Source organism: Neoarius graeffei, chromosome 25 (genome assembly GCF_027579695.1).
Source record: "Neoarius graeffei isolate fNeoGra1 chromosome 25, fNeoGra1.pri, whole genome shotgun sequence".
Classification (NCBI taxonomy): domain Eukaryota; kingdom Metazoa; phylum Chordata; class Actinopteri; order Siluriformes; family Ariidae; genus Neoarius; species Neoarius graeffei.
Genome location: NC_083593.1, coordinates 43,350,064 through 43,377,626, shown reverse-complemented (window position 1 = coordinate 43,377,626; position 27,563 = coordinate 43,350,064). Strand labels below are relative to the sequence as shown.

General features: G+C 41.9%; 1 protein-coding gene across 5 annotated transcripts in view; it reads right to left on the bottom strand.

Moving 5' to 3' along the window:
* The window catches only part of lpar1 (lysophosphatidic acid receptor 1), a 55,612-nt gene extending 37,015 nt beyond the window's left edge, over positions 1-18,597 (bottom strand). Inside the window, exons 1-3 of one of the 5 annotated variants that reach the window (XM_060908163.1) lie at positions 16,737-16,886; positions 14,238-14,321; positions 14,051-14,128 (exon numbers count right to left, since the gene is read on the bottom strand). Coding sequence is in view for 2 of the 5 variants with exons in the window: in XM_060908160.1 (XP_060764143.1) it covers positions 14,051-14,187 (137 nt within the window). In the remaining 3 variants the exon portion in view is untranslated. Of the gene's footprint in view, positions 1-7,296; positions 7,406-14,050; positions 14,919-16,736; positions 16,887-18,314 lie in introns of those variants that run through there. The other 4 variants (XM_060908160.1, XM_060908162.1, XM_060908161.1 and 1 more) reach the window with 4 other exon arrangements.
* Positions 18,598-27,563: the final 8,966 nt, after the last annotated feature.

Here is a 27,563-nt window from a genome sequence, read left to right as displayed (position 1 = left end):
GTGGAGTTTGCATGTTCTCCCTGTGTCCGCGTGGGTTTCCTCCGGGTGCTCCGGTTTCCCCCACAGTCCAAAGACATGCAGGTTAGGTTAACTGGTGACTCTAAATTGACCGTAGGTGTGAATGTGAGTGTGAATGGTTGTCTGTGTTTATGTGTCAGCCCTGTGATGACCTGGCGACTTGTCCAGGGTGTACCCCGCCTTTCGCCCGTAGTCAGCTGGGATAGGCTCCAGCTTGCCTGCGACCCTGTAGAAGGATAAAGCGGCTAGAGATAATGAGATGAGATGAGTTTATTATATATGCACTTTTTACTTTCCAAACAACAACAACAACAACAACAGCAGCTTTCATCCTTAAATCCAAAACCTTCTCCTTTTCCCTGTAGAGCAGGAACATTGCCTGTAATTTCTCATGAGTAAAATTATTTTTCATGTGATATACCTTCACGAAATGTTATTTCTAGTTGGACTGCTGGACTATTTTTGGCTGATCCAAATCCATTCTACTGAAAAGCCATAAAAGGCAAAAGTTTCTTTTTGTCATATGTGGCAGCCTGGGAAAATCTTGTCACATGTCACTATGGGATGGATTTTGGCACACTCCCCCCCAGCCCACCCCCCAAAAAAAACTGATGAAAAATTGGGGTTTGATCAAAAATTGGATTTTTTTTTCTGGGTTTAAAATACTATAATGTACATTTTAAAAATAAAATATATTTCATGGAAACAACATGGCTTTTAGTTTGTTTTATGTTTCATTTAATCTCGTCTTGGCATTTGTGTGTCAAGATCATATTATTGGGTAAGTAAAGTCAGTTACCAGACAGGCTGATGAAAACAGTCAGTCTCTCTAAACATGTCTGAAATCTTGTTAGCTAAGACTGATTTCCTCACATGGTGAATACCATGATTTGATTCGTTTGTGGGATGGCGACCCACCATAGTGATATGAAAATAAGCCTAAGTTATTCAGTTTGTAACCAGACACTGACTCAAACTATCTGTGTTGCTCCTGCACTGCTAAAACTTTTCTTTTATAAAACCTTAACATTTCTGGGGTGGCACAGTGGTGCAGTGATTAGGTTCTCGGTTCGAACCTTGTGTCCAGCTGGGACTTTTTTGTGTGGAGTCTGCATGTTCTCCCAGTGCCGGTGTAGGTTTCCTCCGGGTGCTCTGGTTTCCTCCCACAGTCCAAAGATATGTAGATTAGGTCAACTGGCTACTCTAAATTGCCCGTAGGTGTGAATATGAGTGTGAGTGTGTTTGTCACTGTGTTAGCACTGTGATACATTGGCGACCTACTCAGGGTGTACCCCGCCTCTTGCCCGAAGTCAGCTGGGATTGGCTCCAGTTTCCCTCACGGCCCTGACGGATAAGCAGTACAGATAATGGATGGATGGGTGGATGGAAACATTTCAGTTCAGTTGAAGTCTCTAGTTTTCAGAACAGCTGAAAATGTCAACATGTAGATGGCTTTCCTTGGCCACAACACATTTTGTCCCTTTAATAAACATAGTGTTAATATTTCTTTAGATTATCATGACATTGGGCAAAGAGCCACTGGGCGGCACGGTGGTGTAGTGGTTAGCACTGTTGCCTCACAGCAAGAAGGTCCTGGGTTCGAGCCCAGCGGCCAGCGAGGGCCTTTCTGTGTGGAGTTTGCATGTTCTCCCTGTGTTTGCGTGGGTTTCTTCCGGGTGCTCCGGTTTCCCCCACAGTCCAAAGACATGCAGGTTAGGTTAACTGGTGACTCTAAATTGACCGTAGGTGTGAATGTGAGTGTGAATGGTTGTCTCTGTGTCAGCCCTGTGATGACCTGGCCACTTGTCCAGGGTGTACCCTGCCTCTCGCCCATAGTCAGCTGGGATAGGCTCCAGCTTGCCTGCGACCCTGTAGATCAGGATAAGTGGCACAGAGGATGGATGGATGGGCTCTTTCCAAGCAGAAAAATGACAAAAACAAAAGCATCATTGTTTATTAGAAACCTCATTAAAATGCCACCAGTTCATCAAGTCACCCTTCCAGAGTCACAGCTATGTATTAAGACAGAAAAATCGAAGTTATGAAAAACTCAAACTATATTTTGACCTTTTGGCATATTTGCACTATAAGAACCTTTTCATGACCCTGGAAGAGCTTTTGTGTCACTTCTGTTATTTTATATTATAGACATGATCACAAAGGGCAGAGGAAGTGTGTACAAAAGTGGTGTAGATCATGTTCAGGGTAATCAGTTCCTCAAAAGGTTCTGCCTTTGTGAATGTGCATGCTGTAACATCGAGGACATCAATATCAATCTTTTTGGAGAAAAACAACAGAAGTGCTTACATCCAGGGTGCCTTAAATAAGAAGAGTGACAACGATTTTAAGAAAAGCATGAAAAGTAGACATGGAGGATACATCACTAATGCATACATGTCAACCTTTAGTTACCCATGCCCTTACAAAATCTGTACTTTTCCCTTACATACACCCATGAGCCCTTATACACCAGAAAAAATTCCAATATATAATCCAAAGCACCGATTGTTTTATTCCACATTATACACTCCTATTGTAATAGGCATATTTATCACACTGCATCAAGTTCAAGGGATCAAATCAGCATGTACTGAAGAAAGAAATTTTAGATCCCAGAGAAAACAACTGAATTAAAAAGGACTATATGTACAGTCAAGTAAACAATTATCTACTAAAGAGAATAACCGAACTATAAACTTCTCATCTCATCTCATTATCTGTAGCCGCTTTATCCTGTTCTACAGGGTCGCAGGCAAGCTGGAGCCTATCCTAGCTGACTATGGGCAAAAGGCGGGGTACACCCTGGACAAGTCGCCAGGTCATCACAGGGCTGACACATAGACACAGACAACCATTCACACTCACATTCACACCTACGGTCAATTTAGAGTCACCAGTTAACCTAACCTGCATGTCTTTGGACTGTGGGGGAAACCGGAGCACCCGGAGGAAACCTACGTGGACATGGGGAGAACATGCAAACTCCGCACAGAAAGGCCCTCACCGGCCACGGGGCTCGTACCTGGACCTTCTTGCTGTGAGGCGACAGCACTAACCACTACACCACCGTGCCGCCTCAAATAAAATGTATTAATGTTAAATAGTTCATAAAAATTACTCAGAGTTCTATTTGACAAGTGTTGACATCACCTACAACATTCCACCAAAGAAAATTACTTGAAATATAACAGCAGTAGGTATAATTAAAATAGTAGGTTACATGTAGTAAATTATATATAATCATGTCAAACAGGGGGCGGCACGGTGGTGTAGTGGTTAGCGCTGTCGCCTCACAGCAAGAAGGTCCAGGTTTGAGCCCCGTGGCTGGCGAGGGCCTTTCTGTGCGGAGTTTGCATGTTCTCCCTGTGTCCACATAGGTTTCCTCCGGGTGTTCCGGTTTCCCCCACAGTCCAAAGACATGCAGGTTAGGTTAACTGGTGACTCTAAATTGACCGTAGGTGTGAATGTGAGTGTGAATGGTTGTCTGTGTCTATGTGTCAGCCCTGTGATGACCTGGCGACTTGTCCAGGGTGTACCCCGCCTTTCGCCCGTAGTCAGCTGGGATAGGCTCCAGCTTGCCTGCGACCCTGTAGAAGGATAGAGCGGCTAGAGATAATGAGATGAGATGCCAAACAGTAAATGAAGGTTAGTAAAAGTTCCATTTGAGAAAAAAGTGTTGACACCACAAGCAGTGTTCGAGCCGACTAAAGATGACTGAACCACATCAAGTATACTATGTAAACAAGGATAAGTGAAAATATTAATAAATTATGAAGTTAAACTGAAAATCTTCCCAGTAATTTATAACAAGAATTTAAATATTATTCCTTTTTGGAGTGTTCTTTGTTGTACAAAGATGTTGCAGATTTGGCACTAGCTACCGTATAACATCACTGCTTGGGCAGCAGTTGTAGCTCCTCATCACAGTTCATTTTAATTTGCAGATATGCAGTTAATGTGTCTGCAGCCATATTTTTTCTGTGCTCAGTATGAATTTTCCTAACCAATGAAAAAGCCCTCTCACTATCTGCATTGCTATGTGGGAGGCACAGCAAAGCAGTAAAAAGTTGTTTCAGCACTGGAAACCTGGCAACACCCAGAGCAGTTTTTACATCGAAGACCTTTCCCCAATATACATCTATTATTTTCCTGGTCAATAAAAGAAAATCAGAGCACGGCAAACATGTAGATGGTGTTAAATTGCTTCCATCCCCTACTACACATTTTAGAGACGGGTTACCAACGGTCGTTACCACCATTACTCTTCATTCAGTACTTTTCCAGTTTACTGACGACTGATGGTAGTAAAGAGTGTTGGTCATCTGTGTCTACATATAATGTCTATCAGCAATTAAAATGTTTAGGGAAGCAAAACCAGAAATCGCCGGGTAACTACAGTTGCCGTTGTATAAACAGCGACTCCCAGTATCGCCTCCCTAAATGGAGGAAGCTTTCCTACATGCAAACAGTAAAAACTTAAAAAAAAAAAAAAACCCAAATGCTTACCCGTGCAGTCTTTGAATCGGGAAACATTTTTATTCGCTAGCTGCGAAAAATGATCTGCCACAGTCAGGGGGATGTTGTGTTCCACGAGAAATTGGCAGAACATAACTTATGCAGCCGCTACAGAAGTCTGGGCAGTCCGAGCTGATGTACTTAAATGACCGAGAAAACCATGTGCAACTATAAAACCATGTAAATCGAAAATAGTTCAGTTTCATTGTGCATGCGTGTTTGAAGAAATAAATGGTGGACGCTAAGAAAATTCTCTCGGAGGAACGGAAAAAATCTCTGATACAAAACGTAATTTTCCCGTATGAAAATCAGTGTACGCAGTATTAGCCAAAAAATTGCATTTTCCCGTACAAAATATGGGAAAACCGTATAACTTGACATGTATGCTAATATATTGCAATACTTAAAGATGATATTTAACAGTTATTCCACTTCGGTGTAGCACCAAGTCATCTATAAGCCATGTACGACAAGATTGAGCGGAATACCTGTTTTATTCTATCCATATTCACTGGATTTTGAGAAACAGAGCATTTTTATTTTTTTCAAATTCGATAAATAAAAACTTTATACAAAATGTCCGACAAAATCATTTCTGCTTTGAACGTAAACAAACCGGCAAATTTTTTGTGGTTTTGTTTTCGGGTAGTTTTTATTTCGTCCTCGGTTGGTTCAGCAACACACTCCGCCATTTTGTTTTTCTCTACTCGCGGTATAGACCCGTTTCACTGACATCACCCGAAACCGGAAGTAAACAGACCCTGCGCCATTTTGGAAGACCAACAAAGTCGTGATTAGGGGGAAATAACGGCAGCGGTATGTGAACCCACGAGAATAAAGTGGAGTGGCAAACGACTTAAACAAACAAATCTGAGCTGTTTTATTTATGATTTATTGGCCCAACAGTAGACTTGAAAGAAACCTGTGTGAGACTTGGCAAAAAACTGTGGATATAATGGATAAGTCTGTGCATGATCTGCGGACACTTTGAGGTAAGCAAACGCAAGAAATTCATATTTAAAACATGCTAAATTGGCCTCAAGTTGATAACTGTATGAGGAGCAAGCCTCCCAGACTTCTACAATTTAATAATAATAATAATAATAATAATAATAATAATTTAGGATGGTTTGGGGCTTGCTCTCCCTCCTATTATATAAATAAAGCATACCGTAGTTGTTGTGTAGGCATATATCATAAATACATATGTATAATTTGGATAAATTAACCTAAATTATGGATACCTTAATAGTAACAAAAAGTATTAATTTTTCAACTGAAAAGATATATTATTAAAAGATAAATATCAACAAGATATTTATGATATGCATAACAAGATATGCGTACATCTATACGACTCCAGTTCTAGTCATTATAAGTAACCGGAGGATAAACACTCCACTAACCACACCCACCAACTACTCCTAGCAATTTCGCGACTTCGCGCCCCCTTGCGTTGTGTCGGTGAATAACATCGTGCACGCCTATTACTCCCCGCTCAACAATAAATTACAACTGTCTGTGAAAAGCTTTCGCAGATAGCTTTTCGCAGACAGTTGTAATTTATCGTTGAGCGGGCGTGCGCGATGTTATTCACTGCCCAACGCAAGGGGGCGCGAAGTCGCGAAATCGCTAGGAGTAGTTGGTGGGTGTGGTTAGTGGAGTGTTTATCCTCCGGTTACTTATAATGACTAGAACTGGAGTCGTATAGATGTACGTACTTCCTCACTTCCTCGATCAACCGCTCTTCATGCTGCTCCATCTTCGCTCGTGTTTTTAAAAATGGTGGTCGTGAAAACAAACCAAACCGGGAAAGTAGGGAAGCGGAAGTGCGTGTACAGCGGATGTAGAGTGGACCAATCAGAGCCCTCTTGTCTGCGACGCTTCTGCGGTGGTCACAATTTTTAAGAGGTGCGCGCAGAGCGTCTGCGAAGGTGGGGGGGCTACGCAGACACTGTCTGCGATGCTATCTGCGAGGACTGGGTTGTCAGCATAAATTGGCCCTTAGAGTCACCAGTTAACCTAATCTGCATGTCTTTGGACTGTGGGGGAAACCGGAACACCCGGAGGAAACCCACGTGGACACGGGGAGAACATACAATCTCCACACAGAAAGGCCCTCGCCGGCCACGAGGCTCGAACCCGGACCTTCTTGCTGTGAGGCGACAGCGCTAACCACTACACCACCATGCCGCCTAATTTAAGATTTAGAACAATAAATTATTTAACATTGAAAACATGAAAAAAAAAACATTTAGTACAAAACTAGAGTTTAATCTGAGCTAATGCTCCATTTGATGAAAATTTCCAACCTCAGACTAGAAAAAAAACTAACAAATTGGCCCTTAAACTTGAAATTCCTACTTGGAAACTTGAGTCTCTTCAACCCAGAGTTCAGCAAGTGATGTCAAATCAACATGCTCACAACATCAACAGTAAACAAAGTAGCACTTCTTAGCTGTAAATGACTTATGCCGGTATATAAGTAGTTGCCTTAACTCTATCAATATACACTCTTAGTAATGTGTTAAATCTGTAACACTGACTTGCTGTTTTCAGAAGGAAAACATATTCATCACTCATCACAGTGAGCTGGCTGGCTTGGTTCTAATAAAAGACAAACGTGAAATCAATGCCCCCCTTTCTCTGTAGCTCGAATGCACGGAGATCGAAAATGACATCATTCTGAGTCAAATGTAACAGAATGGTCAAGTCAGTGCTATAAAAGTACTGATCATATTTATTTTATCTCAATATTCTCACCTCCGGGTGGCACGGTGGTGTAGTGGTTAGCGCTGTTGCCTCACAGCAAGAAGGTCCGGGTTTGAGCCCCGTGGCCGGCGAGGGCCTTTCTGTGTGGAGTTTGCATGTTCTCCCCGTGTCCATGTGGGTTTCCTCCGGGTGCTCCAGTTTCCCCCACAGTCCAAACACATGCAGGTTAGGTTAACTGGTGACTCTAAATTGACCGTAGGTGTGAATGTGAGTGTGAATGGTTGTCTGTGTCTATGTGTCAGCCCTGTGATGACTTGTCCAGGGTGTACCCCGCCTTTCGCCCGTAGTCAGCTGGGATAGGCTCCAGCTTGCCTGCGACCCTGTAGAACAGGATAAAGCGGCTAGAGATAATGAGATGAGGTGAGATTCTCACCTCCCTCAGAATTATGTGGAAATATATCTAGAATAGGTGGAAAATTCAGACATGTAGATCTAATCTCTACACAGGATGAGTCTCAGCTCCCAGAATTCCAAATTACCTTATCAAGTCAATCCTGCCAAATGTCTGGCTGCCTGACAATTAATCCTACCCTGATAACTAACACTCATTTCCTAGGAAATATTGAGCCGACAAGCTCTATAGCACCTCTGTTCAGTACCTGTTTATGCTTTTTTATATCACCTCATCAACTGCTGTTTATTTACATCCTGGGAAAATCATACAGAAGGAATGAAGCATACAGCGTTTTCAGCTCGAATGGAGAGAAAACAAAGAATTCCAGTGGGACAGAGCGGAAAACTGTCAAACCCAAGACTTGCCCTACATCCACATGTTTATTTCAAAAGCAGTGAAGTGCTTTTTTTCTTTTTCTTTTCTGCATACTCAGTGCTTGCTCAGTGAGAATGTCAAGCCATTCACTTTCCACTCCTCCATAATGACCTCTTACTCAGCAATATAATTGTGGAAGAACTTTCCAACACAAAGTAACCCGTTGATTTAAGAGTTATAGCACTGTATCATACTCATACAGCAACAGATACTCCGAAAGCATGTACTGTTTCAAAGCAAATCTGAGAACTAACAGCCAGAGATCCGGGTGCTAAATGAGGATGCTTCTTAAGGGCTGCACTCATATCATCTCAAACACCCGAGAGACAAACACATCCTATCCCTAGGTTTATAGTTGCACAGATAGTACAGAGGGGTACAGATGTATGCTTGGTTGCAGATGTACGCATACATTACATGAGCATATTACATTATTTATATTATGTTGATGCTACATTTATTATTTAGATAACACATGCTCATTTTACATGCTTATATTACACTTATATCATGTTTATATTCCATCCATCCATCCATCCATTATCCATAACCGCTTATCCTGTGCAGGGTTGCAGTCAAACTGGAGCCTATCCCAGCTGACTACGGGCGAAAGGCGGGGTACACCCTGGACAAGTCGCCAAATCATTGCAAGGCTGACACATACAGACAAACAACCATTCACACTCACATTCACACCTACGGTCAATTTAGAGCCACCAGTTAACCTAACCTGTATGTCTTTGGACTGTCGGGGAAACCGGAGCATCTGGAGGAAACCCACACAGACACGGGGAGAACATGCAAACTCCACACAGAAAGGCCCTCGTCAGCCACTGGGCTCGAACCCAGAACCTTCTTGCTATGAGGTGACATTGCTAACCACTACACCACCGTGCTGCCCATGTTTATATTATATTTCTTATTTATATTACTTTCAGGGCGGCACGGTGGTGTAGTGGTTAGCGCTGTCGCCTCACAGCAAGAAGGTCCGGGTTCGAGCCCCGTGGCCGGCGAGGGCCTTTCTGTGCGGAGTTTGCATGTTCTCCCCGTGTCCGCGTGGGTTTCCTTCGGGTGCTCCGGTTTCCCCCACAGTCCAAAGACATGCAGGTTAGGTTAACTGGTGACTCTAAATTGACCGTAGGTGTGAATGTGAGTGTGAATGGTTGTCTGTGTCTATGTGTCGGCCCTGTGATGACCTGGCGACTTGTCCAGGGTGTACCCCGCCTTTCGCCCGTAGTCAGCTGGGATAGGCTCCAGCTTGCCTGCGACCCTGTAGGACAGGATAAAGCGGCTAGAGATAATGAGATGAGATGAGATATTAATTAATATAATTATTAATCATGTCTACCACTGCCTTACAACCTCTGGTACACTTTTCTAAAACTTTCCACTGTTTATGTAGTATACGTATCCTTGCATAAATAGGAGGAGCAAAACAGGAACAAGTTTCACTGCCACTGTCTTGACATTGTGTTTGTGACGAATAAAAACTTGAACTTATACCAAAGTGCTGTTGCATTCTGACTGGCCAGATGTTGATTAATTTTCTATAACAGCAGCACTGGAGATAGTACAATTACTGCTTCACAGTAACAAGACACGCTGCCTTTTTGTTGTTTTATTAACTTCAAAAGAGAAAATAAGGGTGGTGACATAACTGTGTATAGCTGTATATAGCGTAAATGATAAGAGGAACCAACACATTTCACAGACAAAATATCATTCTTCAAGTGATAAACATTTGTAATTATTGGCTAATTGCTGTGGTATAAGAGGAACAAAACACTTAAGAATGTGATGTTACTATAAAATAATCAACTTCAGAGTGGTAACAGTATCTCTGCTCAGTAACGCTCAGTAATTGTTTTTTACCCCAATTTTCGCACACCCTTAAGTCTTGAAGAGTTGAAGTGAAGTTTTATCAAACAATAAAGCAATAGAGGAAGAAACAAGATGATAAAAAAAGCATTAATAACACCACGCCCCAAGTTTCCGGAGTTAGCTGAGAAGCCTTACTGTGATAACAAGAAGCATCTTTGGAAATACTTTTGTCATGACCTAAAAAATAAAAAAGATAACCCACACACACACACACACATATGGATAGCAGACCCACACGCTTCTGATGTTATTACGCAGAACAAGCATTAGTTATGAGCAAGACGTAAATCACTTACTGACACAAAATGCTCCTTTCCTGAACGATTGAAAATGTCTTGAGAGATGATACACAGCTAATCTCAAAAAATATACAATAGGATTATTAATACAACCAGTAAAGGGTTGATTCATGCTAGTTTAGGATTCCTTTGTCTTGACAGGTCTAGCCCAAGTGCCAGACAACTGACACTGAAGCAAGCTGTGAAAACTATTTACCACTTAGGCTCCAGAGGTTCAACGTCATGTGAAAAAAAAAGAAGATGACACTTTATTTTCAGAAGGTTAATAACTAGTGTGGCTCACGCTAATTTTACACTGGGCCTTTATCTATCCAGGCTTGAGACTGGCACTAAGTATGCACTGTCTTGTACAACCCTGATGGCTGGGCATTTTACCTAATCTGTGGGGGAAACCAGAGCACCCAGAAGAAACCCACACAGACACAGGGAGAACATGCAAACTCCACACAGAAAGACCCCTGTCGGCCGTGGGGTTCGAACCTGGAACCTATGATGCCTGCATCTAACTTAGTTCATAGAAAGGATTTTCACAGCCAATAAGAGTAACAATTAATTGCATTTAATATCAGCATAATTTGGGGAAAAGAAAAAAACAACCCTCACTGGCTTGCTAATGAAATTTGCATATGTCTGTTTTTAGTGCCTTTTGGACAAATAACCACCCACTGAGATCTGCTTTAGAAAGAAATGAGCGTATATGTGCAGCATGTGTGAGCCTTTTATTATGTGGCTTTTCTTCTTTACCACATGGACAAGTACATACAATGAGTAGCACCTTGTCAGAAAAAAAGAACATCTTACAGTGAACACAATGGTCTTCAATAAAACTGACAGAAGAGACTAGAGTAGCAGTCATGGCTTTAGAATTAACCATAACATGAAAAATAGACAACTAGAGATGGCAGTGATATCCAATATCTAAAAAAAAAAAAGGCCTATACTATGTGGCCAAATGTTTGTGAACACCTGACCATCACACACATATGTAGGTCTTCTCCAAACTGTCTCCACAAAGTTGGACGACGCAATGGTACAGAATGTCTTTGCATGCTGGAGCATTACGGTACAATTTCCATTCACTTGAACTACAGTAAGGGACCTAAACATATTTCAAAACGACTATGCCCCTGTGCATAAAGCAAGCTCCATGAAGACATGATTTGCCAAGTTTGAAGTGGAAGAACTCAAGTGGCCTGCACAGAGCCCTGACCTCAACCCAACTGAACATGTTTATGATGAACTGGAACACTGATTGCACACCAGGTCTCCTCACCTGACAGCAGTGCCTGACCTCACTAATGCTCTCTTGGCTGAAAGCCTCACAGACACACTCCAAAATCAAGTGCAGTCTTCCCAAAAGAGTGGAGGTCACTATAAGAGTAAAAGGGGAATAATATCTGGAATGGGATGTCAACAAGCGCATATGAGCGTGATGGTGGGGTGACACAGTGATGTAATGGTTCGCACTGTCGCCTCACAGCAAGAAGGTTCTGGGTTCAAGCCCAGGGGCCCCTGGGGGCCTTTCTGTGTGGACTTTGCATGTTGTCTGCGTGGGTTTCCTCTGAGTGCTCCGGTTTCCCCCAAAGACATGCAGGTTAGGCTAATTGGTGGCTCTAAATTGACTGTAGGTGTGAATGTGAGTGCGAATGGTTGTTTGTCTCTATGTGTCAGCCCTGCGATGATCTGGCGACTTGTCCAGGGTGTACTCCGCCTCTTGCCCATAGTCAGCTGGGATAGGCTCCAGCTTGCCCGTGATCCTGCACAGGATAAGCGGTTACGGATAATGGATAGATGGATGGATGGATTGATTGTGATGGTCAGGTGTCCACAAATCTTTGGCCATATAGTGTGTAAGTGCAAAAATTGGCCATATAGTGTTTAAAGGAACAGTCCACCATACTTCCATAATGAAATATGCTCTTATCTGAATTGAGACGAGCTGCTCCGTATCTCCCCGAGCTTTGTGCGACCTCCCAGTCAGTCAGACGCAGTCAGATGCGCTGTCACTCCTGTTAGCAATGTAGCTAGGTTCAGTATGGCCAATGGTATTTTTTGGGGCTGTAGTTAGATGTGACCAAACTCTTCCGCGTTTTTCCTGTTTACATAGGTTTATATGACCAGTGATATGAAACAAGTTCAGTTACACAAATTGAAACGTAGCGATTTTCTATGCTATGGAAAATCCGCACTATAATGACAGGCGTACTAACACCTTCTGTGCGCTTCGACAGCGCATTGATACGGAGCTCAGATATCAATGCGCTGCCGAAGCGCGCAGAAGGTGTTAGTACGCCTGTCATTATAGTGCGGACTTTCCATAGCGTAGAAAATTGCTACGTTTCAATTTGTGTAACTGAACTTGTTTCATATCACTAGTCATATAAACCTATGTAAACAGGAAAAACGCGGAAGAGTTTGGTCGCATCTAACTACAGCCCCAAAAAATACCATTGGCCATACTGAGCCTAGCTACATTGCTAACAGGAGTGACAGCGCGTCTGACTGCGTCTGACTGACTGGGAGGTCGCGCAAAGCTCGGAGAGGTACGGAGCAGCTCGTCTCAATTCAGATAAGAGCATATTTCATTATGGAAGTACGGTGGACTGTTCCTTTAAGGGCATCAAATCTGATGTGCTACACTTCTGTAACAAATCAAAGCTAAAATATCAAAGAATTCCAGCACAACTTAACAAAAAGTGGCATAACAACAGTCACAAGAAAATCACAAGAGAACTCGCATCTCAAAATGTACACCCTGAATGACTTCCATATCAATGAATTGCAAAAGATTTCTTTTATGATTGAATGCAACTCCATCTTGGTTCAAAGTCAAGGTCAAGTTTTTTTCATGCTCATTTCAACCATATACAGTTGGAACAGTCTACAGTTAAAACGAAACAACGTTTCTCCAGGACCATGGCACTACATTAAACATTACAGGACTACAAATCTACATCTTGTATCTTGTATAGTATTTCAGCACAAGTGTGTCAATCACATCCTGTAGTTGTCATCTTGTACAATATTTCAGCATAAGTGTGTTGTTTACTGTATCAATGGGGATATAGAACATGGTCACAGGTCATGCATGAGACATGTGATCACAAGATGTGGCTTTCACCTGTTGCCTCAGACAGGATATTACAAGGACTCTACATACTGTATACGGTCATTTGCATCAAGCAGTAGTATAACAGATAATTCTGTTTGGACTTATCACCTATTTATCATGACGTAGCTCCCACACATTCCACATCCAGAGCCAAAGAAATCCCAAATTTAGCCATAAACATCACAACAAACTGGTTTATTTATACCCAACTGACCAAGCCAACACACACAGAGACCACACAATGGAACAAACCACTTACTATGGCATATTGCGACTGCATGGCCTGGCCCATGGGGACTCGTTTTTTGAGAGAAAGAGTGCCACTCCTTTAATTGAAGGGCACTAAACACATTTCAGGGTTTAATTTTTCCAGTCAGCACAGGACAGGAAGGGCAGGACAGTTGCACCCTACATAACCTGGGAGATTACAAAGAAACGTGTGTGTGTGTGTGTGTATTTCTTTTCCTGGCAAGCTAACCCTAGACCACTTTCTCATCAAGTCACGCCTTGGCCACTAAAAATGAAGTCATTATTGAAGCACACAATGAATACAATGTGTGGATTTTATTTACAACTGTGCAAAATGGAATTGTGCCTATAACTAAGTACTTTGTTGGCAATTAATTGTGACGTATGTGATGTAATGGCTACGAATATACCCTAAGTGATCTTTAAGTTGCTTACTTACAAGGGAGGCAATGTTTATAGAAGTCTCCATGCAATTGTAGTGAATTGCAAACACACACTGAAATCACTATGTTCCTGGAAAGCAAAAAAAAAAAAAACCTGAAATCACTACGTACCCATAAAGATCTACTCATTAACCGTATCTAAATTAAAATGTCAATCCTTCACTGATGTCCCCACCTACTTGTAAAGTGAAAGGTTTCAGGTTTCAGAGTCTCTAATGAAGCTCGCCTGAGATGGAGCCTCTGAGTTGGAATTGGAAGTGCATCTGTAGTGTAATGTATCAAAAGATGACAAGATAAGAGGTACTTCTTGAAAAGCTGAAACAGATCTCAGCCTTGATGTAATTACAGTTCGTGTGTGATTTTAAAAATATCATAAGAAATGATAAGATGTTACGGATAAATGCTTACAGAGAGACTAAAAATATGCAGGGGCATGGTCATGGAAGAAGGAAGGAGGTGCCACCCTTACACTCTCAGAAATAAATGTACCAACCTATACTTTTTCTTGTCGCTAGGGTGGTGCCATCAAGGATGCATCTTTTGGACCATTAGTATACATCTTGGGAAGGTTCATGTGGTGAACCTTTCATTAGTTTTCAGAGTAATGCTTTAAAGCTACATCTATGGTCCTTAAGGTCCAATTATCGAGCTTAAATATACCTTAATTGGACACTATAGTCAAATTTCCAGGTAAATGATACATACAGAAAATACAAACGATAGCCCAAGAAGATGGAAACGTACAATTTGATAACTTTACTTCTGAGAATGTAAAAAAAAAGGCCTCGCCAACCCAATTCAGGCCTCAAAATATACCTCAGTGGTTTAATTATTGCATTTGTATATTGCTCATATTTTAAATTAGCAATGTATCATTGACGATAAACATTTTGATCAAAACCACTGAGCACAACGAAACTAATACAGTAATAAAATTGTCATCATTCCCAAATCCAGTACAGTATAATTAACATTATTCCATGAAATCAAGTCGTACATGAGCTGATAGCAGACGAGGTGCGTAGCACCGAGTTGGCTATAAGCCATGTATGACGAGATTGAGTGGAATAACTCTTATTATAGCCACATTCACTGGATTTTGAGAAACAGAGCATTTTTATTTTTGTTTTTTTGCAAACTCGATAAATAAAAACTTTATACAAAACGTCTGACAAAATCATTTCCGCTTAGAATGTAAAAAAACTGGCAAAATGACAGGAGCAATTTGTGGAAAATGCTATAATAATAATAATAATAATAATAATAATAATAATTCTGGGCGGCACGGTGGTGTAGTGGTTAGCGTTGTCACCTCACAGCAAGAAGGTCCGGGTTCGAGCCCCGTGGCCGGCGAGGGCCTTTCTGTGTGGAGTTTGCATGTTCTCCCCGTGTCCGCGTGGGTTTCCTCCGGGTGCTCCGGTTTCCCCCACAGTCCAAAGACTTGCAGGTTAGGTTAACTGGTGACTCTAAATTGACCGTAGGTGTGAATGTGAGTGTGAATGGTTGTCTGTGTCTATGTGTCAGCCCTGTGATGACCTGGCGACTTGTCCAGGGTGTACCCGGCCTTTCGCCCGTAGTCAGCTGGGATAGGCTCCAGCTTGCCTGCGACCCTGTAGAACAGGATAAAGCGGCTACAGATAATGAGATGAGATGAGATAATAATTCTTGAAAAATAAAAAAGATATGTTCTTACCATCATTTACTTTCATTCCATATTTTGTTGCTTTTTTTGTATTTGGGGGGTTTTGTTTTCGAGTAAAGTTTTTATTTCACCCTCAGATGGTTCAGCAACACGCGTCGCCATTTTGTTTTTCTCTACTCACGGTATATGTGCTAGTAGAGTAGCCAATCAGAGCGCAGGACTGCTCATATCCAGTGAATGTGGATAGAATAATAACACACATTTAACTGATGCCACTCTTTAGAGTGTCATATTTTGCCTGAAAACCTGGACACAGTATTGAAAATGTGGCACGAATGATCTCCTTTAGAGAAATAACATGTGGCCTTCAGGCTTTCTTGTATGAGTGTAATATTTTAAATGATAATAATAACAACATTATGTTGTAATATAATTATACAGCACTACTGTGCAAAAGTCTTAGGCTTCATTTTTTTAATACAAACTTTGTTATAGATTTTTATTTGATAATTTCTACAATTTCTATAATTTCTATGTTATAAAGTCAGTACCAAGACATTTTAGATTTCAAAATATTAGTTTTCCAGCACAAAATTGAATGTAACAGAAATATGTTTGTCTGTCAGTAAAGAAAGCAGCATATTACATAAGAGACACTTTTCAGATGAAACATAATGAAGGCTGTTGGGTTTTGCTGCAACAATAAGAACTTATTTCCTTATAAAACTGCACTTTTTTAAATAAAAGTGTCATCAGACCAGATATTGACACTGTTTCATTTATTACCGTTTACTGATCTTTATAGCTTTTTAAAAATGAAGAAACACTTAATTTCATTATTTTTGAAGGCATCTTTTCTCTACAGCATTTCTTTGCATTTGCCTAGGACTTTTTCACAGTACTGTATAAATATCATTTTACATCATTTTAAATAACTTTATACTAAAATTTTAAATAGGCCTATCTCCAGTAATATTAATATTTTAAGGTAGTTCTAATACAGTATAAAGATGTGTCTGAAAACCCTGTTCAAAACCTTCATCACGTGACGCTGCTGTTAGAGGGCGTGGCTACAGAGGTGCAGTCATCACCAGGCAACAGCTTCTGAAAAGCTAAATCAAACAGTGTCCATCTGCTGGAGCGGCCTTGACAACATTCAACAAATTATTATTATTATTATTATTATTATTATTATTATTATAAAATGAAATATACAAACTTATTTTTAAAAGTTAAAAAAACTGCTGATGAAATGTAGGCTACATTAGATTACTAGATTGAGCAATCCTTTTTCTAATAAAATGAAATAAGCAATTTAAAAACTGGACAACATGAAGAACTAGGCGACAGGAGTATGGGTGTATGATGAATGAGGTAGATGGATAAACATGTCTCTAGAGAGATGTGGTGACTATATGAGGCAATATGAGGCTGGTTGAGGAGTGCAGCCCTCCACCCTGGAGTGTGCTACATTACTGTATCTAAGGCGGGTTACACTGGGTTCGGCCCAAAACCAGCACTCAGGCTTTAGTAACCGACTATACTATCACGCCATGTGGGTCTGCCCTGTGTTACAGACTAGCAATTAGGATTTAAAACTGGAATTAAAAAAAAAAAAAAATGTTTCAAGAAAAAATAATCTTGATTCCACGGTCAGCCCTGTAGCCTGATCCGGAAAAGTTTTTTTTTTTTTTTGAGGGGAAAGAAGGATGACACTGGAGTAAACAGGACTTTCTGGCGTCTCATACACATCTCCTGGGGAAACACACTGAAGTTGTGATGTTGTCTCTGCTCCAAGCTCTTTATTCATTAAGTGCACTGCAGGAGAGCTGCAGTGATGTACAGAGGCACATCAGACTTCAAACATGCAAACAAACAAATACATAAATAAGTGTTACTTATTTGTTCATTTATTCTTTTAGGCCAAAGGAGTTCACATCAATATGCAGTTATTACTCATTGATAAAATGCTAAACCTGACCAAACCCTCACCACTAATAGAGTGTTATAAAAAACTCTTTTTTTTTCATCCCCGACTCCCATCACCTTCACCACCCCTCCCTCCCTCTCTCTCTCTCTCTCTCTCTCTCTCTCTCTGCCACGCATTATCACCACCACAGCCCAGAGGTTGGACTGAACTCCACTACCCTGGCCACTCTACATTTTATCTAACACCCACCATAAAAGCAAAAGGTTCCTGGAACATCTGTAATGATGTTGTTCTTTCAGATTGCACAAGTGCTTCCATGAACCTTGCTGCAAAGCTTCTCGTTAAAATAATTATGCACAATTCCTTAATGAACCCTACTTTCTCCTGCCCCCAAAGACACCCCTGAGTCCTGATCCCTCTCACTTTTCAGAGCAGCAGCCTGCGCACCTTTTACGCACAATTTATAAGAGACCAAATATAATCCAAGACAAGATAATCACACAGGCTATCAGTCACCTAAACCAATCAGTAAACATCACACAGGGTACATGTGGCTTAAAAAAAAAAAGTAATAAATAAATAAATAAAATTATAATAAAAAACACCATTTCGGAAAGAAAAGTGTTATTGTGGTGGTGTGTGTGTTTTTTCCGACCCGTAAGAGCTAAAGAACGCGTTACTTACAGCTGGAACACTTGAAAATGATACTGTGAATAGTTCCAAAAGTTTGTCCCAGCAAGATCAGTTGAGGTCCGTTTCTTAAAAAAAAAAAAAAAAAGAACAGGAAAAAAAGAAGAAAAATACGTATCAAGGACTGAAAGAAGGTTTTGCGTTGTAAAGTCCACAAATGTATTGTATTTTCATTTTACATCCACAGAAATAACACGCGTGAGACGCCACTGGAATAGTGATCCACCTTTCCGTTAGATTAATGCAGCAGGAAAAATAAAGCGCTGCAGTCCTGAGAGCGCCGAGTCTGCCTGTGACGTCACAAGGGTGACACACACACACACACACACTTTCTGCGTGGAAAATTAAAAACACATTGTCCTTTGAGTCTCAGAGTTGAACAAAGGACATAAATGAACAGTTTTCTAGCTTTAAAACTATTTAAAACAAGAACTATATATAAATATTATCAACTATATATATATATATATATATATTTTTTTTACAATAAAATATCACAGTGGGCGGCACGGTGGTGTAGTGGTTAGCGCTGTCGCCTCACAGCAAGAAGGTCCTGGGTTCGAGCCCCGGGGCCGGCGAGGGCCTTTCTGTGTGGAGTTTGCATGTTCTCCCCGTGTCCGCGTGGGTTTCCTCCGGGTGCTCCGGTTTCCCCCACAGTCCAAAGACATGCAGGTTAGGTTAACTGGTGACTCTAAATTGACCGTAGGTGTGAATGTGAGTGTGAATGGTTGTCTGTCTATGTGTCAGCCCTGCGATGACCTGGCGACTTGTCCAGGGTGTACCCCGCCTTTCGCCCGTAGTCAGCTGGGATAGGCTCCAGCTTGCCTGCGACCCTGTAGAAGGATAAAGCGGCTAGAGATAATGAGATGAGATGAAAATATCACAGTAGAGCTTACTATGAAATTCATCCATCCATCCATTATCTGTTATCCTGTCCTACAGGGTCGCAGGCAAGCTGGAGCCTATCCCGGCGAGAGGCGGGGTACACCCTGGACAAGTCGCCAGGTCATCGCAGGGCTCACACATAGACACAGACAACCATTCACACTCACATTCACACCTACGGTCAATTTAGAGTCACCAGTTAACCTAACCTGCATGTCTTTGGACTGTGGGGGAAACCGGAGCACCCGGAGGAAACCCACGTGGACAGCATGCAAACTCCACACAGAAAGGCCCTCGCCGGCCGCTGGGCTCGAACCCAGGACCTTCTTGCTGTGAGGCGACAGCGCGAACCACTACACCACTGTGCCATCCTTATGAAATTCAAAATTTAGCAAATGACTCTGTTCTGAAAGAGTAAAGAGGAGGAGGGATGCACAGTGCTTCTTTGGTATGGTTTAAAGTTAGATTTAAAAAAGGGCTTAGATATCTCATCTTATTATCTCTAGCTGCTTCATCCTGTTCTACAGGGTTGCAGGCAAGCTGGAGCCTATCCTAGCTGACTATGGGCGAAAGGCGGGGTACACCCTGGATAAGTTGCCAGGTCATCGCAGGGCTGACACAGAGACAAACAACCATTCACACTCACGGTCAATTTAGAGTCACCAATTAGCCTAACCTGCATGTCTTTGGACTGTGTGGGAAACCGGTGCACCCGGAGGAAACCCACGCGGACAGCATGCAAGCTCCACACAGAAAGGCCCTTGCCAGCCGTTGGGCTCGAACCCAGGACCTTCTTGCTGTGAGGCGACAGTGCGAACCACTACACTACTGTGTCATCCCTATGAAATTCAAACTATACTATTATTGGTTAAGCTGCTTGTGCAGCTTGTGGGTGGGCAATCTGCATGTGTAATTCAGGCTGCTGATAAATGAAAAAGGCATAACCTGCACACTAAAAAAATAAGACATGTCTAGGGTATTTACATAATACTTCCATGTCTTCTAGGAAGACATGGGTGTATAATGGAGGATGCAAGAAAACAGACGTGTTGATTAGAAAGACACTGGCATCTATCAGTAGACACAAGACTTGTCTTCCAGGCATTGCTAAATAACCTAGACATGTCTTCCAGGCATTGCTAAATAACCTAGACATGTCTTCCAAGTATTTAAATACCCAAGACATGTTTTCTAAGTGGGGCAGCACGGTGGTGTAGTGGTTAGCACTGTCGCCTCACAGCAAGAAGGTCCTGGGTTTGAGCCCAGTGGCCGGCGAGGGCCCTTCTGTGTGGAGTTTGCATGGTCTGCCTGGGTTTCCTCCGGGTGCTCCGGTTTCCCCCACAGTCCAAAGACATGCAGGTTAGGCTAATTGGTGGCTCTAAATTGACCGTGAGTGTGAATGGTTGTTTGTCTCTGTGTCAGCCCTGTGATGACCTGGCGACTTGTCCAGGGTGTACCCTGCCTCTCGCCCATAGTCAGTTGGGATAGGCTCCAGCTTGCCTGCGACCCTGTAGAACAGGATAAGCGGCTACAGATAATGGATGGATGGATGTCTTCTAAGTGTTACATTTAGGGGTATTTAAATAAGACATATCTAAGCCCTTTTTTAAATCTAACTTTAAACCATACCAAAGAAACACTGTGCATCCCTCCTTCTCTTTACTCTTTCATAACAGAGTTGTTTGCTAAACTGGAAATTGTTTTTGGAGTAGTCCTGTCATCGTGGATGCATCTCGTCAAGAATTTAAATAGCTTTGTGTTAGACTATTTACTGTCACTCTTGAGGTAAGAAAAGATCAGGAAGAACCGCACCAAAATAACATGTACCACCCGAATTGTCTGAGGTGATGTGAAGCAATGGCTCTGTAGCTAAAATAGTAAAATAAAATTATGATTCATACATAGATTACACATCATGTTAAAACTACTCAGAGGTGACGTGAAGAATTATCATCAGGGAGTATCTCATGACAATGGCACCTGTCAAGCAGTAGGATATATTAGGTAGCAAGTGAACAGTCAGTTCTCAAAGTTGATGTGTTGGAAGCAGGAAAAATGGGCAAGCATAAGGAGCTGAGTGACTTTGACCAAATAAGGCAAAATTGTGATGGCTAGACGACTGGGTCAGAGTATCTCCAAAATGGAAGGTCTTGTGGGGTTTTCTTAGTATGCAGTGGTTACTACGTACCAAAAGTGGTCCAAGGAAGGACAATTTGTGAACCAGTGACAAGGTCATAGATACCCAAGGCTCACTGATGTGCATGGGGAGTGAAGGCTAGTCTGTCTGATTCAGTGCCACAGAAAAACTACTGTAGCACAAATTGCTGAAAAAGTTAATGCTGGCTATGATAGAAAAGTTTCAGAACACACAGTGCATCACAACTTGCTGTGTATGGAGCTGTGTAGCTGCAGGTCAGTCAGAGTGCCCACAATGGGCAAGTGAGCATCAGCACTGAGCCATGGAGCAATGGAAGAAGGTGGTCTGGTCTGATGAATCATGTTTTCTTTTACATGACGTGGCTGTCTGGGTGTGTGTGCATTGCTTACCTGGGGAAGAGATAGCACCAGAATGCCCTATGGAAAGAAGGCAAGCCGGCAGAGGCAGTGTGATGTCCTGGGCGATGTTCTGCTGGGAAGCCTTGGGTCCTAGCATTTATGTGGATGTTAATTTGACACCTACCACCTTGTCGTAGACCTGAAGCACCCCTTCATGGCAACAGTTTTCCCTAATGGCAGTGGCATCTTTCAGCAGGATAATGTGCCCTGCCACACTGCAAAAATTGTTCAGGAGTGGTTTGAGGAACATGACAAAGAGCTCAAGGTGTTGACTTGGCCTCCAAATACTCCAGATCTCAATCTAATCGAGCATCCATGGGATGTGCTGGACAAACAAGTCCCATCCATGGAGGCCCCACCTTGCAACTTAAAGGATCTGATGCTAATGTCTTGGTACCAGATACCGCAGCACACCTTCAAATGCCTTGTGGGGTCCATGCCTCAATGGGTCAGAGCTCTTTCTGAAACCAGGAAGACATGTTGATGGATGGATGGACACCTCCATCAGTACAGTGTTTGTTTAAATATGACAGCATTGAGGAGAAAGTTCATGAGAGGTAAGACACTATTAAAACACAGAGAATCACAAGGATGGCACTACTGAGTGAGTCCAGCACAGTTGTGAAGTATGTATTGTTGCTGCCTGTGCAGAGGTTCACATTCTACCTGTGGTTTCCTTAGGATTCTTCAATTTCCTCCCATCTTCCAAAAACTCGCTGGTAGGTCCTGCTTCATGTTCATTGCTCTCATCAAACATCAGAACGGGGAACCGTGATTTCAGTGACTTTGACCATGGTATAGTTGTTGGTACCAAACTGCTGATCTACTGGGATTTTCACACACAACTGTCTCTGGAGTTTACAATAAAAGTTGCAGGTGAAAAAAAAGCACCTAGAGAGTGACAGTTCTCTGAGTGGAAACTTCTTGTTTCTCCTGAATCTCCCAATGGACAGTCCGGAACTTCTGGCAACATCAGGAGATTGAGACAATACCAGGGTCTGAACATGTGAATTGCTGTGAAACATATCAGGATATTATAGGGAGGTGATAAGTGATATCTTAGAGCTCTCTCTCTCTCTCTCTCTCTCTCTCTCTCTCTGTTTAGGGATCTAGAACTTCACTATCCTGAAAGTGAAAATTTTACCATCAAATGAATACCCTATACTCTTTAGGTACAGAATGATAGCTGAGTCGTGACTGGAGGAATTTGTGCTTATGAAGTGTTTTTTGTTTTATCAGTGTTCAAATCAGAGTACAATATTCTCTCTAAATGAGTCCACTGAATTTACAGTGGTGCTTGAAAGTTTGTGAACCCTTTAGAATGTTCTATATTTCTGCATAAATATGACCTAAAACATCATCAGATTTTCACACAAGTCCTAAAAGTAGATAAAGAGAACCCAGTTAAACAAATGAGACAAAAATATTATACTTGCTCATTTATTTATTGAGGAAAATGATCCAATATTACATATCTGTGAGTGGCAAAAGTATGTGAACCTCTAGGATTAGCAGTTTATTTGAAGGTGAAATTAGAGTCAGGTGTTTTCAATCAATGGGATGACAATCAGGTGTGAGTGGGCACCCTGTTTTATTTAAAGAAAAGGGATCTATCAAAGTCTGATCTTCACAACACATGTTTTTGGAAGTGTATCATGGCACGAACAAAGGAGATTTCTGAGGACCTCAGAAAAAGTGTTGTTGATGCTCATCAGACTGGAAAAGGTTACAAAACCATCTCTAAAGAGTTTGGACTCCACCAATCCACAGTCAGACAGATTGTGTACAAATGGACGAAATTCAAGACCATTGTTACCCTCCCTAGGAGTGGTCGACCAACAAAGATCACTCCAAGAGCAAGGTGTGTAATAGTCGGCAAGGTCACAAAGGACCCCAGGGTAACTTCTAAGCAACTGAAGGCCTCTCTCACATTGGCTAATATTAATGTTCATGAGTCCATCATCAGGAGAACACTGAACAACAATGGTGTGCATGGCAGGGTTGCAAGGAGAAAGCTACTACTCTCCAAAAAGAACATTGCTGCTCATCTGCAGTTTGCTAAAGATCACGTGGACAAGCCAGAAGGCTATTGGAAAAATGTTTTGTGCACGGATGAGACCAAAATATAACTTTTTGGTTTAAATGAGAAGCGTTGTGTTTGGAGAAAGGAAAATACTGCATTCCAGCATAAGACCCTTATCCCATCTGTGAAACATGGTGGTGGTAGTACCATGGTTGGGGCCTGTTTTGTTGCATCTGGGCCAGGATGGCTTGCCATCATTGATGGAACAATGAATTCTGAATTACACCAGCGAATTCTAAAGGAAAATGTCAGGACATCTGTCCATGAACTGAATCTCAAGAGAAGGTGGGTCATGCAGCAAGACAACGACCCTCAACACACAAGTCGTTCTACCAAAGAATGGTTAAAGAAGAATAAAGTTAATGTTTTGGAATGGCCAAGTCAAAGTCCTGACCTTAATCCAATCCAAATGTTGTGGAAGAACCTGAACTGAGCAGTTCATGTGACGAAACCCACCAACATCCTAGAATTAAAGCTGTTCTGTATGGAAGAATGGGCTAAAATTTCTCCAAGCCAGTGTGCAGGACTGATCAACAGTTACCGGAAACGTTTAGTTGCAGTTATTGCTGCACAAGGGGGTCACACAGATATTGAAAGCAAAGGTTCACATACTTTTGCCACTCACAGATATGTAATATTGGATCATTTTCCTCAATAAATAAATGACCAAGTATAATATTTTTGTGTTATTTGTTTAACTGGGTTCTCTTTATCTACTTTTAGGACTCGTGTGAAAATCTGATGATGTTTTAGGTCATATTTATGCAGAAATATAGAAAATTATAAAGGGTTCACAAACTTTCAAGCACCACTGTATATATTGGTTTCTGGTCTTCAGGTGTACAAATTATTCTGTCTGTTTGGCAATACAATGTTTGCTGAAATCCTCTTGACATTCTGTGACACCTCAACATGTTTGTTGTTCTTCATGTTTGTGCATCAGCTGTATTTCCTCGATGAACATCACCTGTATTTCTTGAATGTATGTCATTTATATATGTAGGGTGGCATGATGGTGCAGAGGTTAGCACTGTCGCTTCACAACAAGAAGATTCTGGGTTTCCTCCTGGTGCTCTGGTTTCCTCCCATGGTCCAAAGACCTGCAGATAAGGTCAACTGACTACTCTAAATTGCCCATAGTTGGGAATGGTTATTTGTCTCTGTATTAGCCCTGCAATAGATTGGCAACTTGCCCAGGGTGTACCCTGCCTATTGCCTGAAGTCATCTGGGATTGGCTCCAACTTCTCTTGTGACCAGGATATAGATTATAAGTGATATAGATGATGGACATATTTCCTCAGTGCACATTATCTTTATTTCCGAAATGAACATCTCCTGTATTTCCTGAATGAACATCAAATGTATTTCCTGATTATACATCAGTTGCACTTGCTGAATATACTTCAGCTGTATTTTCTGAATGTACTTCAGCAGCACGGTGGTGTAGTGGTTAGCACTGTCGCCTCACAGCAAGAAGGTTCTGGGTCCGAGCCCAGTGACCAACGGGGGCCTTTCTGTGTGGAGTTTGCATGTTCTCCCCGTGTCTGTGTGGGTTTCCTCCAGGTGCTCTGGTTTCCCCCACAGTCCAAAGACATGCAGGTTAGGTTACCTGGTGGCTCTAAATTGACCGGTGTGAATGTGAGTGTGAATGGTTGTTCATCTCTGTGTGTCAGTCCTGTGATGATCTGGTGACTTATCCAGGGTGTACCCCACCTCTTGCCCAAAGTCAGCTGGAATAGGCTCCAGTTTGCCTGCGACCCTGCACAGGATAAGCGGTTACAGATAATGGATGGATGGAATGGACTTCAGCTGTATTTTCTGAATGGACTTCAGCTGTATTTCCTGAATGTATACCATCTGTATGCACCTCTTATAGCATAACTTCAGCTGGAGCCAATTCAGACCAAACTTCCGATAAGAACAACAGCATGCTACACAGTTTATTTTCGATATAAAACACAGCTTATCTCCCATGTCTAGTGATTAAATATGAAAATGACATAGGTGTTCAACTGACAAAAGTCACACTTGTGTTTGTAAAGATTAATAGTTTGTAGTTGAGGTTGGTTTGAGGATTTTCTTGAGGCTAATCTCTTTAGTCTAATTTCCCCAATTTTATTAAAAAATAGACATCAGGGCCGGCATGATGGTGTAGTGGTTAGCACGGTCACCTCACAGCAAGAAGTAATGGACTTCAGGCCGGCGAGGGCCTTTCTGTGTGGAGTTTGCATGTTCTCCCCGTGTCTGCGTGGGTTTCCTCCGGGTGCTCTGGTTTCCCCCACAAGCCAAAGACATGCAGTTAGGTTGACGTGGGGCGGCCTTGGGCTGAGGTGCCCTTGAGCAAGGTACTTAACCCCTGACTCCTCCCTGGGCACTCTGGTGTGGCTGTCCACTGCTTTGTGTGTGTGCGCGTGTGTTCACTGCTTCAGATGGGTTAAATGCAGAGGATGAATTTCACTGTGCTTGAAGTGTGCATGTGACAAATAAAGGTTTCTTCTTCTAAAATGTGATGCCTGATTTTTAATAAAACAGGGTAAAAGAGAGTAACAAAACTAATGAGACTTATGTTAAGCCTGTGTTTATATTTGGACAGTATCAGTGGGTTACTTTCACCCCGTGATGGACTGGCATCTCATGCAGGGTGTATTCCTGCCTCACACCCAGTTTTCCCGGACAGACTCCTGATCCACTACGACCAGGCTAAAACGCTTGCTGAAAGTGAGTGAGCGAGGAAAGGATTTCATTTAGTCTATAAAAATTAGCAACTGCATCAGATACCGGTTTCAGTCTGATGGTCATTTGTTCTTTTATCATTGTTTACTCGAATGATTAAATTGCCTGTAATATTCAAGGGTGAATCATCATAAATTTGAGCTGAGCCATTAAGTACTTCATCAACCCACACACTCTTGCCAAATGTATCACACATTACATGACACTTGCAGTAATAATACAGAAAATACAGCTGCCATATCTGGAGTCCTCCAAAATAACCAAAAACGCCTACAGTTTTGAGTTGATAACATATATTTTCTATTTTATAGCAGTTTAATAGCTGCAGAACAGAACCAAGAGTTCATAGCACATTTTTAAAATCTCTTGACACTCGTCTCAGCTTTACATAATGCAACATACTTCTTGCACTCAATATTACTTCTGATTTGCTTCTCAGAGTGAACAGAGATATTTCTACGCAAGCTTTGGAGAAGAGCCAGGGGTTATTGAGCAAGGTTTGATGGCTCCAGTATTGCTAGAACTCTCTGGCCTCTGAAAACAGCTGTGAGTTAAGAGGAGGAGGACAAAGTGAGAGGAAACAGTAAATTCATTGGTGGAGAGACTGGGAGTGAAGGGTTAAACAAGCACAGATGGAGGTGAAGAGTGTGTTGGACTAGTATGGGCACTGTGTGAGAGAAAAACCACCATGCTGTTCTAGATATTTCACTTCATCTTTATTTGTTGAGAGAGACCCAGGGGAGAACATACAATGGAAGTGATATTACATAATGCCTGAGCTTTACTATTTGTGATGACTTAGGATTAAAACCTACTCAGTATAGGAAAATATTTTCCATTTTGCCACTGAAAATATTGGCACACTGATGTAGGATGCTAACTGATTCATGTTTATAATCACCTGTCCCTGGTTGCACCTTTCCCAAAGGAAAAAAAAATAGCAGACAATGGTGACAATTATGTGAAAGTACAGAAAAGAGCTGTG